The following is a 17,359-nucleotide window of genomic DNA, read 5'->3' as shown; positions in this document are numbered from 1 at the left end:
TACGTTCCAAATCCCTCCTAAATAGGATGATTTGACTAACAAGAAAGAGACTGACCTATTGGTCAGTTGTGGCTTGTTTCCGGTCCTTGCAGAACTTTCCGCTCGCAAATTGGGGACCAACCGACCTCCTGAGTTCAGGTCATTGGTGACCACGTATATGTCCTGAAGAGGATTTGCGGATCATAAGCAACAGTAGCGGCAGTTGCCAAAGCCAAGATGAGAAAGCTAATGGAAAGAAACTTCATTGTGGTTGTGGAGAGGAGTTAGGGCCTTGATCTCAAGTTCTAATCCCTGCGCAGCTAGTATTGCTCGAGGGAGGAGCGAGGACTTGCATGGCAACATGATCTCTCTTTATAGATGCAAATTTTTGACCCAGTATTTGGTTTGTTCAACAGGTTTCCCTGCAGATTACCAAGTCCTCAGGGGTTTTATCTGTTTTTCCCCTTTCAAGTCCAGGGATGAATCGCCCTATATCATTTCTTTTACCACACTTTAGCATATCCCAAAGAAGACTGCAAAGTAAAGAGCATTTCTAGCATAAGGTTTAATACCTGAAAATGATTGAATTTAGCTAGATGGCAGAGCTTATAAGACATGGCTTACTTGAATATCAAGGGTGCAATTTAAGAAATACTTTATTCATGAATTTTCCTGCAGATTACCAAGTCTTCAGAAGTGGAATCTGTTTTCCCCTTCTCAAGTGCAAGGATGAACTGCTCTGTAACAACTACAACGACTTGGTGATTTGTTTGAGTTCGTCTCCTCCAGCTTGGAGAAGGCACGCCATCTCATATGGAAGTGGTCTTTGATAACTTTTTACATCCATCTACTGTTTCTTCTTCGCTTTTCTTGTGGAAAAAGTTTTAACTCTATAGCATCATCAAAGCAGCATGATCCAAGCAAAGATCATTTCTTTTGAGACAAATCTGATGTCCCAGAAAGATCGAATTGTTTATCCATATCCATCTTCGTCCTGAAAATATTCCTGTTATCAAAATTCCCCATGTTTGGTACCAAATACCATAGTTCTCACCATTTACTGGGTTGCCATGCACTTTCATTGCAGTTACTCCTGCATAAACAATAGGACACTGTTCTCGTCTCAAGCTGCCACTTCTCTGCAGCCTGAAGAAAGGAGCATAATAGTTCGACTTTGCTTATGAGCATTCAACTATATTCCAGTGGCTTCCAGAGCTTATAATACATGACTTAGTCGAGGATGTAGGGTGCGAGTATCTCTTGGCTATGGTGGTCTTAGCAAGTTACCCTGTTCTGAACCCAAGATTGAGAAGTAAAACTTGTTACTAAGTATTGTAACCAGATCCTATTGGATGTTTTAATTCAAACGAGTTGTCAATCATCAGAGCATGGTCCCACCTATTAGCTTTTACGTGAAATTAAGATGTATCACAGAAACATTGTTATGAAGTTTCAATAACAAGTTTTAGTGCCTCTAGCACTGCTCCCGCTTCGCTAGGTATATGTAGTAAAGCAGTCAATAGATTATCAATCAATCAAGATGACCAAATAAAAGACCTGACAAGTAGAATAAGACACTTCAACTTTGATGACAAATCAATAGATCTCAATACATGAAAGTGTTTCACTTGGAGCCCTGCAGCTTTGTTCAGATAAATTGCGGGGTAACATCGCAAGGAAATAATCAGATTGTGTCAATGGCACCTCATCCTAGGGTCAAGCCAATAGACCTTCTGTCATTTCTTAGGAAAGCAACAGAGATGACTACCCAATGCCAAGTGCCTACTGCTGAGGTCAACATAACTGGAACCACATCTCAAGATCGGGTATAAAAGGCCGAAAATGAAACTTCATTCTCCGTGCTGAATTTGAAGAATGTAAACTCGAAGGCTTTCAACTATTATGCTGCCAATGAATTTCAAACGGCTAAGTCCTTCGGTGTTGACCTGAGAAAACAGAGTTCACTCCATGAGAATACAAAAATGGCATTTCAAAATCATAAAAGATTGACAAAAAGTAACTCACAGAAGAGCATTGTAAATGTTCCTGTATTTTTTCCATTAGTTTTCCTTTTGTTCTCGTTCTCACGTTAGAATTGCTCTATATGTCCTTTATTACTTAGTGGAAATAACATGTTCAACAGCATATTAAAGATTCATTGTGGGCAACACGCACAACTTCCATGCCATGCTCATGTGCGCATAAACCATCATCTTAATCTTTTAAGTGGTACTAAAGGGCAAAACTTGTTCAATCATATCTGAGATACCATTGTAAGTACCAGATCTATCTATCTCCTCCATCCAATCACACAACATACATGATTCTTATGTTAAATTTTCACAATATGCAAAATTAGTTGTTATTCCTCAATTTGAACATGGCCCTGGATTCAACTAAATAGTCAGACAAGTCTTGTCATTAATCCTGAGTATGCAGGAATAGCACTGTGCCAGCAGTACACTGGAAGATGAAAAGCACAGTGGGAAAAAAAATCACTTTCATGATCACAGCAGAAATACATCCTCTAAAATAGCATGACTTGGGGAACAGTAGCACTCCATCCAATAATGCAATAATAGGCAGCACATGGGGGAAAAGCAAATTCATTTTGGCTTTTGTCAGTGTTGAAGACGACGGAACTGGCACAAGCAGTTCAACTCGTTAACCATTGTCATGTCCAGGTTCAGACTGTTGAATTTTTTAGTGGTCAAAAACTAATTGAACCAGGGTTAACCAGGTTAGTTCAGTTTCTGGAATAAAGGAATGACGCCCGGATGACATTTTAAAAAAGGGATTCAGGACTTTGAAGTCCTTGGGCATTCCTTACAGAAGGTTTTGGCACTGAGCCATGCATCATATTAGGTGTGCAAGTCAAAAGGCACATTTACTGAGGAGAAAACATGAAGTCAGTCATTAGCGCATGATTCAAACTTTCGGCAGATCCAAGCATTCCAGTTAAGTATGAAAGTTGGCAATAAACACAGTTCAACAAATGCCAATTGACCAACTCAAATTTGAACAAGTGGTTAAAACTACGATTTCTACACAGACATAGGTGTCGTTCAAAAAAGACAAACTATTACAATATGGAGCCACAGGACATAAATCGTAAAATAAAGTCTGGTCAGCTGCATTTCAGGCCTGAACCAAACAACATACACATCCTGGCAAAAGGAAATGACCGCAACCATAATGAAGCCGAAGAGCAGCAAGAAAACCAGAACAATTTTGAACCAGAAAGATTTCCTATGCCATAAACCAGATCTTCCCAACCAGACATACTCCAGTGTACCTTTTAAATCCCTCCTAAATAGGATGACTTAAAATACAAGAAAGAAACTGTCGTCTTGGTCAGTCGTTCTCCTTCAATTTATCTTCTGCACATCTGCTCTATTCTAGCTTTATTTCAATCAGTGCTAGTGGCAGTTTTAAACTCATAATGGAGTTCACATCCTGCTTCTGGAGCTTGGTGTTGTTGTCCTTGATTTTGTGGTGGATGGAAGTCAAATGACAAAGCACGTGCCTTATCCACTGTTATTTTAATCCTCATATTCTTTTCATAACGTTCCATCCAAATATAGAATAACAGAACCAGCTATAAAGTAAACACAACTTTTACAGCTTTCTCAAGCTATCTGAGTCTCTGACAGAAAAAAGACCAAGGATCACAGAATGAAAGACCATTCATTCTATACAGGAAGTAGCTAAGATAGTCGAGGAAGCCATTACAATTGCATCCAGTAAAATAACATGAACTTCCATCTTTGAGGAAGCCAAATAACTATAAAACAGAAAGACAAGCATGCCATGCTCAAAATATAACATAAAGATGAAAATAAACACCTTGAATTCTTCTATATCGAACAATCCGTTCCTTTCCACCGGCAACGGCCATAAAACCTCCTCTCCTGTTCATGAACTGTCTAGGCTGCAGCTTCGTCACAGCCCTAATGGCGCTTTCCCTGCACATTCGAGCGTAGACCGACACAGCCTTCCCATGTTCGAAGTCTCCCAAGAAACCCATCATCATGACATTGAAGTCGAAGATGCCAGGGGCGGGAATGCGAGCGAAAACGCTCGCTGCGTAGTTCATGTTCCCGTATGGAGCGAGCGCGGAGCAGGCCAAGATTTTACTCGCGGTGTATGCGAAGCGAGAGAGGCCGGAGACGATGGTGTGGGCATGGATTTGCTTCAGGTGGTCGATGGTCGAGCATCTTCGGAGCAGAGCGAGGTAATGGAAGTTGGCGACATGGGCGGTCATGCATGCAAATGATATTCTGGTTAGTTTGTGGTCTCAAGAAGCGAACGGGGCTGAACGGGGATCAAGTGCCCATTGGGGGGGAGGGGGGACATCGTAAACACTTTGGAATAAATTTATCGTCAATTAATTTTTTAATCATAAAAAATTCCAAACTTATAGCCCGATAAATTTACCCAACCGTTAATTTTCTTGACAGTTATACTAATTTGAGATTTTTACCTTTCGTTTGTCATAAATATACTAGTTTCGAGATTTTTATGATATTTGTGAAGCCCGGGAAATTCAAAGTTTGTAAATTTGCCCGAATTCAATAAGAAGGAAAAGAATTGAATTTTAGTCGGTGCAAATTTTTGGATCGAAATGACGAAAGTGACGAGTTTGGACGAGTCCCGAAATTTTGTTCGGTTTCGATCGGGTCTCGAAACCGTGGTCGCCGCGACTTAGGATTTTTAATCCTCGCGCCTAAATTTTTCCGGACCGAACCTAGCCCTTGAAATTCCTAATTTTATTCCCAATCGGTTGAGCCAAAAATCCAATCAGTCCCGATTTGTCAAATTACGGAACCGCCCTTAGATATTATTCATGTGAAATAAAAATCATTAATTTGAAGAGATGGGTGGGCCCCACTTTCAGTCAAATTTGGTCAAATTCTCCAGCTGCCCACGTGACTCTCTCTCTCTCTCTCTCTCGCTGTTCTTCTTCTTCCTCTGTTGCTCGCGCGAAGGACACCCTCACCGAACGCCCATCCTCTTCTATTCCGGTCGTTTTTGCGTGACCCTAGCCCCGATTGACACCACCGCCACCTCACCGCCTTGCCACCAGCTCGACACCACCTCCCCGACCGCCGTTCGCCGCCGCCGGAACCGAAACAGCCCCGACGACCCGCTCTGCTCTGTTTCGGTTCCAGCTTTGGTTTTGGGCTACTCCGGCCGCTCCAAGCCCTTCCGAACACCACCCACCACCACTTCACCTCCCCCTCGACCCCTAGACGCCACCCCACTGCCGTGTGCCGCCCGTGCCTTCCTGATTCAGCCCTGAACAGACCCGACGCCCAACATCCCCTGTTTTCGCGTCGCCGGTTCGCGCCGCTGTTTGGGCCTCCTTCGCCGTGACCCACTGCCCGCCGACCACCCTAAACGGTCACCCTCGACCTCTCACAGCTCCATGAAGTCGTTGGGAGCCGATCGCCGCCCGTAGAGCTCGGATTGAGCCCGATTTCGCCCTCCCCTGTTCTGCCCGAAGTTGCCCTGTTTCTGCGCCGGTTCTGTGCTACTGCTGTTCGGCCGCCTCCGGCCATCCACCGGCGCCGTCGCCGCCACCCACAGCTTCCCCAGACACCCCCCGACCTTGGCCAACTTTCCCCCAAGCTTTCCACAGCCCGAAACCCCCAAAAACAGCCCCGAACGCCTCTGTTTTTCTGCTGCCCCTGCTCTGGCCGAGCACTGTTCACGCCGGCCGGTCACTGTTCCGTACAGCTCCGGTCACCGGCCGCCACCCTCGAGCCCCGTGCCACTGTCCCGAGGTGTCGCCAAGTCTTTGGCCCGCCTTTGACTAAATTGGAAGCCCGGAGTTAAGTGGATCGGGCCGCGAGTCATCGTCGTCGTTGGGTCGGGCCGAGTTCGTGTCGCCGCCGCTCGATTTGAGACCGCCCGAGCTTATTAATTTGGTGAGTTAGCCCCTAACTCTTGGTTAGGACGCTAATTGCGTTCGGATTAGATTAATTAGATTATTAGGTATTTAGGTAGCTCGATTAGGGCCGGTATAGGTTAGAAACTTGGTTTAGGTTCAATGGCCCTAATTGGTTAAGTTAGTCTAATTAGTTAGGATTTTATGCCTAATTAGATTAGATTGATTGATTGATTTGATTGTTTGCATTGATTGATCGCGAGTGAGCGATAGGTCAGAGACGAGTGCGCAATTGGAATTGAAATTGAGATTAATAATTGACTGGCTGCAATTGACTAATTGAATTATTGAATTGTTGGCCGTGAGTGCCGGTTTGGCTGTTGATTGCCGTGGGGGTCCGATTAGAGGTTAATCGCCCCAAATTGCTTGGTCTGTCAGTCAATATAAATTGCGCATTCATGTGACCACGTATGAGATAAAATTGCATGTTTTTGCACGAAAATGGCCTTGGGCCAAGTATTTGAACATGCGAGCGTGAGCATTCGACCTAAATCCAAGAAAAGAACTGGCTGGTTGTCGAAGTGCCCGAGTGGTCACATAATGGGATAATTCCGACGATCATTGTCTTACGGTCGTCGATCCTGGCAATCATTGTCTTCCGGTTGCTGGATGCGCGTCGATCATTGTCTTCTGGCCGTACGTTTGCCGGTCGCGGCTTGTGATGGGCCGAAGCCTTTTTAGGATTCTCGTTAGCTCCGTGCCGTGTCGACAATCATTGTCTTACGGTTGGTCGAGCGGAATCACATGGACTATCAGAAGCCGTCGCCGGAAGTAAGGGACGATGCCTGGTCCGCCGGAAGAGCACCAACCGACTAGTGTGCGGGACCTACGGGTCGGATCTGATAATAAATGGACTACGTGTGGTGTCCTGTGCATGCAAGTGCCGTGATGCTTTGCGGTGGTAAATTGATTTGGTTGATTGATTGTTGAGTCGAGTCCGCATTGCATTACGTGTGGCCTGGAGGGTAAGTTGCATGTGATTGAAATATCTTTTTTGTCTTGATGTGATTGCTTTTTAGGGTGTACGAGCGAATCAGCGTCCTAACCGGGCTTAGGCGTTGGCTCACCGAGATTAATTTCTCACCCCGTCGTGGTTAACAATTTTCAGGCGGTGCTGAAGGCCGTGGACGATGAACCGAGAGGATTGTGGTAGGATTTTTGGGAGTAGACGAAGGTTTAACCTTACCCGACCCCGTGTCTTTTTGAGGTCCTAGTGAGTCGCCCCGAAGTATGGGGTTTTGTATATTTACTGTAGCTCGGTAGGGTTAAGATTCGTCTGCTTTGATTGTTTAATGAAATTGTCTTTTGATGAATTGACTATGTTAATTTTCCTACTATGCTATCCCGTTGTTATTGTTGTCGGGGAGAATTGCACGTTCCGCATGCTCTGTAATTTCGTAGGTCGATAGCTACCCGGGACGCTATCATTCATGACTCGAGGTGAGTAAGGTAGGGATGTTGCGAGCTCGAGAGTCGGGGCGTGACATCCCCGCCCAAGGTGGTATCAGAGCAAGGTCGGCCTGATCCATTTGGTCATTGGCCCGGAGTGATAAGGAGCGATTGAAATTGGGATAATTAGTAGGTTAATAATCGTTATGCATGTGATTGTTAATTTCTGGATTTAAGTTGTGGGGCCGCCTTCTGACCACGCTTTGCTATGGAGTATGCAAGACTCCGTAATTTGCCTGCGAGATGAGCGAACGTGGTAGAAGAGCACCCCGAGGACCTCGAACTAGGCCTGTCGGGCCGATATGGGAGATTCTCGAGGAAGAAAGAGCGCCGCGCGCTGCTGAGCCCGTTGGGCAAGAGCTTACTATGGCTGGGATTTTGCAAGCTCTGGGAGCTATTGGAGATTTGATGGGGCAGCAAGTGAGGAATCAAAATGCTGCTGCCGCCGTTGCTTCTGAAGCTCCACATGTGAATCCGTTAGCTGGAGCAATGAATGATGGCACTTGGCCCAAAGGTTGGTGGAGCAATTTCTCAAGTTGAAGCCGCCCAAGTTCTCTGGGAGCGGAGATCCCGAGGCTGCCACTTCGTGGATCGAGGAACTGGAGAAAGCATTTGACCCGTTGAGGTGTACTAATGAGGATAAGGTCACCCTAGTCGTGAACCGGTTGCAAGGGAATGCAAGTACATGGTGGAGAACTTCAAAGGACAGAGTATTTCCCGAGGGTACGGTCCCGACGTGGGATGCCTTCGTGGAAGCTTTTAATGGAAAGTATTTCTACGATACCGCGAGGGAACAGAAGATGGCAGAGTTCTTTCGCCTGCGCCAGAATCAGATGACAATCGACCAGTATGAAGCCAAATTTGCTGAACTGTCTAAGTATGCTCCGAGGCTAGTTGAGGACCCCGTGGATAGGGCTAGGAGGTTTAGAGATGGGCTGAAGCCCGAGATCGGGAGTGTGCTGATATCATTTAATCTGAAGGATTACAACGACCTCTACGAGAGAGCTCGGATGGTTGAGCAAGATCCGACCGAAAGGGCCGCCGCTTCCGGATCGCGATTCGCGCCTTTGAATAGAAGAGATATTCATCAAGGGAAGAAGCCGATGCAAGGAAACCGATTCAATGTTCCGCCTAATCGTCGAGGAGCGATTAGTAAGCCAATGCCTCACAGAGATGATGTCCGTCGCCTATGCAATCAGAGGCATGGATCCGGTTCGTGTGGAATGCGTGGAGTTTGTTTTGGATGTGGCCGGCGGGGCCATCCGGTGAGAGATTGCCCGCAGAGGCAACAAGCTAGGCCACTGGGAGGCCAAGTTGGAAGGATCGCGCCACCGAATCACCGGAACCGACCTCGGGCGCAAGGACGAGTGTTTGCGATCACCCGAGATGAGGCGAAGGACTCGCCGACCGTCACAAGTACGGTCCTTCTACAGAATAGCGTAGCTTATGCTTTGTTTGACCCCGGTGCTACGCATTCGTTTGTTGCGGATCAATTTGTTAGACTGTCTAGGTTAATTGTGGTGCCATTAGATGTGGTTGTCAAGGTGTCTACACCTTTAAAGGATAGCGTAATAGCTGCAGTAGGCTGTCCTAGTTGTAGACTAGTAGTAGATGGTCATGAGAGTGAGATAGATCCGATTGTACTGGAGATGTACGATTTTGATCTGATCGTGGGAATGGGCTGGTTAACGAAGCAAAGGGCCACGATGGATTGCTATCGTACGGCGATTCAATTTAGGCCATTGGATGGGGCCGGTTTTGAATTTGTGGGAAATCGAGGAGGAACCTCGATCGTAGTGATCTCGTCGCTAGAGGCAACTCGGTTGTTGGAAAGTGGTTGCCAAGGTTATTTGGCTGCCGTAGTAGATACGTCTGTTGGGGAAACTAAGTTGGAGGATATTGCTGTTGTATGTGAATTTCCAGACGTTTTTCCCGAAGAATTGCCTGGATTGCCACCGGAAAGGGAAATCGAGTTTGTGATAGAGTTAGCTCCGGGACGGAGCCAATCTCTAAGGCGCCGTATCGGATGGCGTTGTCAGAACCGAAGGAACTTAAGGTGCAAATGCAAGAATTGCTGGATAAAGGGTTTATCCGCCCCGGTGCGTCGCCATGGGGAGCACCCGTGTTGTTTGTCAAGAAGAAGGACGGGTCTATGAGGTTGTGTATAGACTACGGGCGGTTGAATCAAGTGACGATCAAGAACAAGTACCCACTGCCTAGGATCGATGATCTGTTCGATCGATTGCGGGGAGCATCGGTATTTTCTAAGATTGATTTACGGACAGGATATCATCGGTTGAGGATCGGGAAGGAAGATATACCGAAGACGGCATTCGGGACGCGTTATGGACACTATGAGTTCACGGTGATGCCGTTTGGTCCGACGAATGCTCCTGCTGCTTTTATGGACCCGATGAACAGAGTTTTTAAGGAATTCTTGGATCGCTTCGTCATCGTGTTCATAGACGATATCCTGGTGTACTCGAAGAGTTCTGAGGACCATGAACAACACTTGAGGATAGTGTTGGAGACTACGAGAGTGCATCGGCTTTTTGCCAAGCTCGGTAAGTGCGAGTTTTGGTTGGCTCGTGTGGCGTTCTTAGGCCACGTAGTCTCTGGTGAAGAAATCGCTGTGGATCCGTCTAAGATTGAGGCGATTATAGATTGGCCAAGACCGACGACAACGACCGAGATTAGAAGCTTCTTGGGATTGGCAGGCTATTATAGACGATTTGTGGAGAAGTTTTCCGCTATAGCCTCGCCTATGACTAAGCTATTGAAGAAGGATGTGAAGTATGAATGGACGGACCCGTGCGAGCGTAGTTTTCAAGAGCTTAAGCATAAGCTTACTACGGCTCCCGTGTTGACTATTCCGTCCGGTCCTGGAGGATTCGAGATCTATAGTGACGCGTCTCTTAGAGGTTTGGGTTGTGTTTTGATGCAGCATGGAAGGGTAGTAGCGTATGCATCTCGCCGATTGAGACCCCACGAGTTGAACTATCCGATGCACGACCCGGAGTTGGCTGCGGTTGTGTTCGCGTTGAAGATTTGGAGGCATTATTTGATCGGAGAAAGTTTTCAAGTGTATACCGATCATCAGAGCCTAAAGTACTTATTCTCTCAAAAAGAGTTGAACATGAGGCAGCGTCGATGGATGGAGCTGCTCAAGGATTATGATTGCGAGATATTGTATCATCCGGGCAAGGCGAATAAGGTTGCAGATGCCCCGAGTAGAAAATCAGCGATTGCTCAATTATGTGTGAATGAATGGCGTTTACTTGAGCAAGTGAGAGACTCAAACTTTAAGTTGGAGATAAGTCGTCTGTCGAGTCTAGTGGCTACATTGAGAATTGAGCCGGAAGTGCGGACGAGAATTAAAGCCCTACGATCGACGGACCCTACTGTTCAGAAGATCCTTCAAGAAGACGCAGCTAAGCGAAGGGTCGATTTTCAAGTGGCCGAGGATGGGATACTGAAGTTTAGAGGACGTCTAGTTATGCCGATCGATGAAAGTTTAAGGGAGGATATCTTATCGGAGGCACATCGTAGCGATTATAGTATCCATCCTGGAAGTACGAAGATGTATCAGAATCTGAAGCAACACTACTGGTGGAATGGAATGAAGGCAGATATAGCCAAGCATGTGGCTAAGTGTTTGACTTGTCGGCGGGTCAAGGCGCAGATCTGTAAACCTGGAGGACTATTGCAGCCTTTAGAAATTCCAGAGTGGAAATGGGAGCATATCACGATGGATTTCGTGATGGGATTACCAAGAAGTCAGAGAGGACATGATTCAATCCGGGTTGTAGTGGACAGATTGACAAAGTCGGCGCACTTCATTCCAGTGAGAAAAGACTTTGCCTTAGACGGATATGCAGATTTGTATGTGAGGCATATCGTGAGACTGCATGGAGTGCCGGTGACGATCACTTCGGATCGTGATCCCAAGTTCACCGCCACATTTTGGAAGAGTCTGCAGACTGCTTTGGGAATGAAGCTTCAATTTAGTACGACCTATCATCAACAGACGGATGGTCAATCTGAAAGGACAATTCAGACATTGGAGGATATGATGAGGGCATGTGTCTTGGATTTTAAGGGCGATTGGGAAGAGCGATTGCATCTAGTTGAGTTCGCCTACAACAACGGTTATCAGCAGAGCATAAAGATGGCGCCATTTGAAGCATTGTATGGTAGAGCGTGCGGGACGCCGATCTGTTGGGATGAAGTAGGTGAAAGAAAAATCACCGGTCCCGAGTTAGTACGGCAGTCTATGGAAGGCGTCAAGCTTATCAGAGACGCACTTAGGACCGCTCGTAGTCGCCGGAAGAGCTATGCAAATAGGAGGCGTAGACCTCTAGAATTCCAAGTGGGCGATCATGTTTTTCTAAAGGTGTCGCCTATGAGAGGGACATCTCGTTTTGGCAAGAAAGGAAAGTTGAGCCCTAGATATGTTGGGCCTTTTGAGATTTTGGAGCGGATTGGAAATTTAGCATATTGTCTTGCGTTGCCGCCAAGACCGGCTCGGGTACATAATGTGTTCCACGTGTCAATGTTAAGAAAGTACGAATCGGATCCCACTCATGTCCCGAGTTATGAAGAAATCGAGCTAGATGAGCAAGCTGCGTACGTGGAACACCCGGTCAAGATCGTGGATAGGAAAGAGCAAGTGCTCCGAAGTAAGACGATTCCGCTAGTTAAAGTGGTTTGGCAACACCATGCGACCGAAGGAGCTACTTGGGAGAACGAAGAAGTTATGAAGAGTAGTTATCCATATCTTTTTGAAGAATCATGACTGTACTGTAATTTCGGGGACGAAATTTCCTAAGGTGGGGAGAGTTGTGAAGCCCGGGAAATTCAAAGTTTGTAAATTTGCCCGAATTCAATAAGAAGGAAGAGAATTGAATTTTAGTCGATGCAAATTTTTGGATCGAAAGGACGAAAGTGACGAGTTTGGACGAGTCCCGAAATTTTGTTCGGTTTCGATCGGGTCTCGAAACCGTGGTCGCCGCGACTTAGGATTTTTAATCCTCGCGCCTAAATTTTTCCGGACCGAACCTAGCCCTTGAAATTCCTAATTTTATTCCCAATCGGTTGAGCCAAAAATCCAATCAGTCCCGATTTGTCAAATTACGGAACCGCCCTTAGATATTATTCATGTGAGACAAAAATCATTAATTTGAAGAGATGGGTGGGCCCCACTTTCAGTCAAATTTGGTCAAATTCTCCAGCTGCCCACGTGACTCTCTCTCTCTCTCTCTCTCTCTCGCTGTTCTTCTTCTTCCTCTGTTGCTCGCGCGAAGGACACCCTCACCGAACGCCCATCCTCTTCTATTCCGGTCGTTTTTGCGTGACCCTAACCCCGATTGACACCACCGCCACCTCACCGCCTTGCCACCAGCTCGACACCACCTCCCCGACCGCCGTTTGCCGCCGCCGGAACCGAAACAGCCCCGACGACCCCCTCTGCTCTGTTTCGGTTCCAGCTTTGGTTTTGGGCTACTCCGGCCGCTCCAAGCCCTTCCGAACACCACCCACCACCACTTCACCTCCCCCTCGACCCCTAGACGCCACCCCACTGCCGTGTGCCGCCCGTGCCTTCCTGATTCAGCCCTGAACAGACCCGACGCCCAACATCCCCTGTTTTCGCGTCGCCGGTTCGCGCCGCTGTTTAGGCCTCCTTCGCCGTGACCCACTGCCCGCCGACCACCCTAAACGGTCACCCTCGACCTCTCACAGCTCCATGAAGTCGTTGGGAGCCGATCGCCGCCCGTAGAGCTCGGATTGAGCCCGATTTCGCCCTCCCCTATTCTGCCCGAAGTTGCCCTGTTTCTGCGCCGGTTCTGTGCTACTGCTGTTCGGCCACCTCCGGCCATCCACCGGCGCCGTCGCCGCCACCCACAGCTTCCCTAGACACCCCTCGACCTTGGCCAACTTTCCCCCAAGCTTTCCACAGCCCGAAACCCCCAAAAACAGCCCCGAACGCCTCTGTTTTTCTGCTGCCCCTGCTCTGGCCGAGCACTGTTCACGCCGGCCGGTCACTGTTCCGTACAGCTCCGGTCACCGGCCGCCACCCTCGAGCCCCGTGCCACTGTCCCGAGGTGTCGCCAAGTCTTTGGCCCGCCTTTGACTAAATTGGAAGCCCGGAGTTAAGTGGATCGGGCCGCGAGTCATCGTCGTCGTTGGGTCGGGCCGAGTTCGTGTCGCCGCCGCTCGATTTGAGACTGCCCGAGCTTATTAATTTGGTGAGTTAGCCCCTAACTCTTGGTTAGGACGCTAATTGCGTTCGGATTAGATTAATTAGATTATTAGGTATTTAGGTAGCTCGATTAGGGCCGGTATAGGTTAGAAACTTGGTTTAGGTTCAATGGCCCTAATTGGTTAAGTTAGTCTAATTAGTTAGGATTTTATGCCTAATTAGATTAGATTGATTGATTGATTTGATTGTTTGCATTGATTGATCGCGAGTGAGCGATAGGTCAGAGACGAGTGCGCAATTGGAATTGAAATTGAGATTAATAATTGATTGGCTGCAATTGACTAATTGAATTATTGAATTGTTGGCCGTGAGTGCCGGTTTGGCTGTTGATTGCCGTGGGGGTCCGATTAGAGGTTAATCGCCCCAAATTGCTTGGTCTGTCGGTCAATATAAATTGCGCATTCATGTGACCACGTATGAGATAAAATTGCATGTTTTTGCACGAAAATGGCCTTGGGCCAAGTATTTGAACATGCGAGCGTGAGCATTCGACCTAAATCCAAGAAAAGAACTGGCTGGTTGTCGAAGTGCCCGAGTGGTCACATAATGGGATAATTCCGACGATCATTGTCTTACGGTCGTCGGTCCCGGCAATCATTGTCTTCCGGTTGCTGGATGCGCGTCGATCATTGTCTTCCGGGCCGTACGTTTGCCGGTCGCAGCTTGTGATGGGCCGAAGCATTTTTAGGATTCCCGTTAGCTCCGTGCCGTGTCGACAATCATTGTCTTCTGGTTGGTCGAGCGGAATCACATGGACTATCAGAAGCCGTCGCCGGAAGTAAGGGACGATGCCCGGTCCGCCAGAAGAGCACCAACCGACTAGTGTGCTAGCACCAACCGACTAGTGTGCGGGACCTACGGGTCGGATCCGATAATAAATGGATTACGTGTGGTGTCCTGTGCATGCAAGTGCCGTGATGCTTTGCGGTGGTAAATTGATTTGGTTGATTGACTGTTGAGTCGAGTCCGCATTGCATTACGTGTGGCCTGGAGGGTAAGTTGCATGTGATTGAAATATCTGTTTTGTGCTGATGTGATTGCTTTTTAGGGTGTCCGAGCGAATCAGCGTCCTAACCGGGCTTAGGCGTTGGCTCACCGAGATTAATTTCTCACCCCGTCGTGGTTAACAATTTTCAGGCAGGTCTGAAGGCCGTGGACGATGAACCGAGAGGATTGTGGTAGGATTTTTGGGAGTAGACGAAGGTTTAACCTTACCCGACCCCGTGTCTTTTTGAGGTCCTAGTGAGCCGCCCCGAAGTATGGGGTTTTGTATATTTACTGTAGCTCGGTAGGGTTAAGATTCGTCCGCTTTGACTGTTTAATGAAATTGTCTTTTGATGAATTGACTATGTTAATTTTCCTACTATGCTATCCCGTTGTTATTGTTGTGCGGGAGAATTGCACGTTCCGCATGCGCTGTAATTTCGTAGGTCGATAGCTACCTGGGACGCTATCATTCATGACCCGAGGTGAGTAAGGTAGGGATGTTGCGAGCTCGAGAGTCGGGGCGTGACAATATTAATCGGGTATCTTGCACCAATCACCCTCAATAGACTGATGTGGTCTCCTCAAAAATACATTTGAAGAATCGCACCGATCTCCATGACGAGCGAATGGCGTTCTTCACTAATTACCTGGGGTTCCCGGAGGGCCATCCCGAGTGAACCCAAGAATTCGTGACATTTAATCGAATGTTTGCGGCCTCACGAGCATCGTCGTTCTTTTTAGTTGAATGCATACTCAGGATTAGTGACAAGACTAGTCTCACTATTTAGTTGAATGCAGGGCCATCTTCGAGTCGAGGAGTAACAACTAATTTTGCATATCGAAGTGGAAGTGTCCAACTTTATACTGCGATTGATTGATAATCTATAGGGTGACTGTTTTAGTACATCATATACCTACCGACGCGGGAGCAATGCTAGAGGCAGTAAAACTTCTTACTGAAACTTCATAACAAGATCTTTCTATGATAAATCTCGATAAGGAAAATGTTTCTGTGATAAATCTTGTTTCAGTTCCAACACCTGGACGTGTCATTGCAAGCAATATATATGCTCTGAAATTTTCCCCAAACAACAGAATGGGTCACCATGTCTAATTTAACAAGCGACCACATTAGAAGCCACAGACTAGTTCTTTCGCGAATGTAAAAAGCAGATGTTTTCTAAGACATGGAGATCGACCATTTCAACAAACTGTGAAACAGCATCTTTTTGTTATTAATGCAGCAAGTAGTTCCAAAGTAATCACAGCAAATTGCTTAATCCATCGAAAAAAAAAAAATTTCAAACTAAGACTAACTACTCTGGAACTTCTACTTCTACTTTGGTACGACACAGCGGACATGAATCGTTCCTCTCCAGCCACTTGACGATGCATCTGCTGTGAAAGAGATGCGAACACGGTATCTCCATCACTTTATTTTCCCCATTCAGTTCCTCTAAACAAATACAACAGCATCCGTCGCCATCCTGGACAGAGCAGCTCTTATGCTCGAGCTTTTCAATGGTGCTTCTAGAGACACTCCGCGCGACTTGATCGGGATCTGACTCGTATCCTCCAATGGAGACGTCTTCCATTTCGACTTCCTCTGCGGTGGCCAAATTCAAATTTATGTTCATGTCGAACTGTCGATGGCCATGATCCGATCCCCCTAACGCAGTAAGCATAATACGTCTTATAAGATCAGCCCGAAAGCTGCTACGAACATCCAAAGCATCGAGAACTCTCTTCAAGTGCGTTTCGCAGAGGGATTGCCATGGTAAGATGCAGAGTGGCATCTCAAGCGACTGACTCGACTCAGAAAGTGTGGTGTCTTGAAGATTTATCGGCACTCCCACTTGATCGACGAAGACTAGCAGATGTTGCCACTTGACTGAGAAGTTGAAGATGGCAGTCGGCACGCCAGAAAAATTGGAATTTCTTCTCTCCAGGCTCAATCTATATCCACAGTAGACTGGTTCCATGCTATTGCCACCAAGAGTGGATTGACGAGGATTTCACAGGTAATGCTGAAATTCCAATCACGAGAAAGCCCGCGAAGTTTCTTTGCGAAATCTTCTGGAAATATATGGCGAAATGGACCAGAGAAGAAGCTTCAGAACAGAAAATGAGAGAATTGAACGAACCAAACAATTGAACCTATTGCCCCTCTTGCGAACAGAGCAATCTGCTTGGAGACCGAGAATGGATGAAATCTGGGATTTCAGCAGAAGAGGAAATTCTCTCTGGAGATGACAAACAATTGCAACACGATGTAGCCGTTGGTGCGTGGTCTTAAGAAGCGAACTGAAGTTTCCTGTTTCGCGGGCAAGGAGGTTCTTGGCGGTGAATTCAAAAGACGATGTAGCCGTTGGGTTGTGGTCTTTAGGAGTTTTCTTGGCGGTGAATTTAAACGCGCGTGCTATGCACGTGCCGCTGCATACTTTCTTTCCTTTAAAAGTATTCCTTTCCCTAAAAATTCGTGGAATAATATAATAAATCGCAATATAAAAGTGAAATAATTTCACCAACTGAAATTCGATGTATGATTACTGAAAAATAATATAAAAAAAAATCTGATTTGATAAATAACTCGAATTTTCAAATATTACTAAAAGGAAAAATAACATCGTTGTGATCAGTATTTCACACTTTTAGTGTGACGCAACCCTAGACTCAAATGTCCAGAATAAATCAACCTACGTCATTCAGATTATTTGATCGTCTTGCTATTGCTT

The 17,359-nt window shown here is 46.7% G+C and overlaps 2 protein-coding genes across 2 annotated transcripts; one reads left to right on the top strand and one right to left on the bottom strand.

Annotated features, from left to right (window-relative positions):
- The first annotated feature begins 7,621 nt into the window (after positions 1-7,621).
- On the top strand, positions 7,622-9,358 carry LOC125314643. The gene is made up of 3 exons (XM_048277488.1): positions 7,622-7,854; positions 7,893-9,237; positions 9,302-9,358. The coding sequence occupies exons 1-3, from the start codon at positions 7,622-7,624 to the stop codon at positions 9,356-9,358; spliced, it is 1,635 nt and encodes a 544-aa protein (XP_048133445.1).
- Positions 9,359-15,940: 6,582 nt separating this feature from the next.
- On the bottom strand, positions 15,941-16,606 carry LOC125314642 (E3 ubiquitin-protein ligase RHA2A-like). The gene has a single exon (XM_048277487.1). It carries the CDS (start codon positions 16,604-16,606, stop codon positions 15,941-15,943), a length of 666 nt encoding a protein of 221 aa, XP_048133444.1.
- Between the last annotated feature and the right edge of the window lie 753 nt (positions 16,607-17,359).

The sequence above is a fragment of the Rhodamnia argentea genome, chromosome 4 (genome assembly GCF_020921035.1).
Source record: "Rhodamnia argentea isolate NSW1041297 chromosome 4, ASM2092103v1, whole genome shotgun sequence".
NCBI lineage: Eukaryota > Viridiplantae > Streptophyta > Magnoliopsida > Myrtales > Myrtaceae > Rhodamnia > Rhodamnia argentea.
This window is presented reverse-complemented; position numbering and strand designations above follow the sequence as displayed.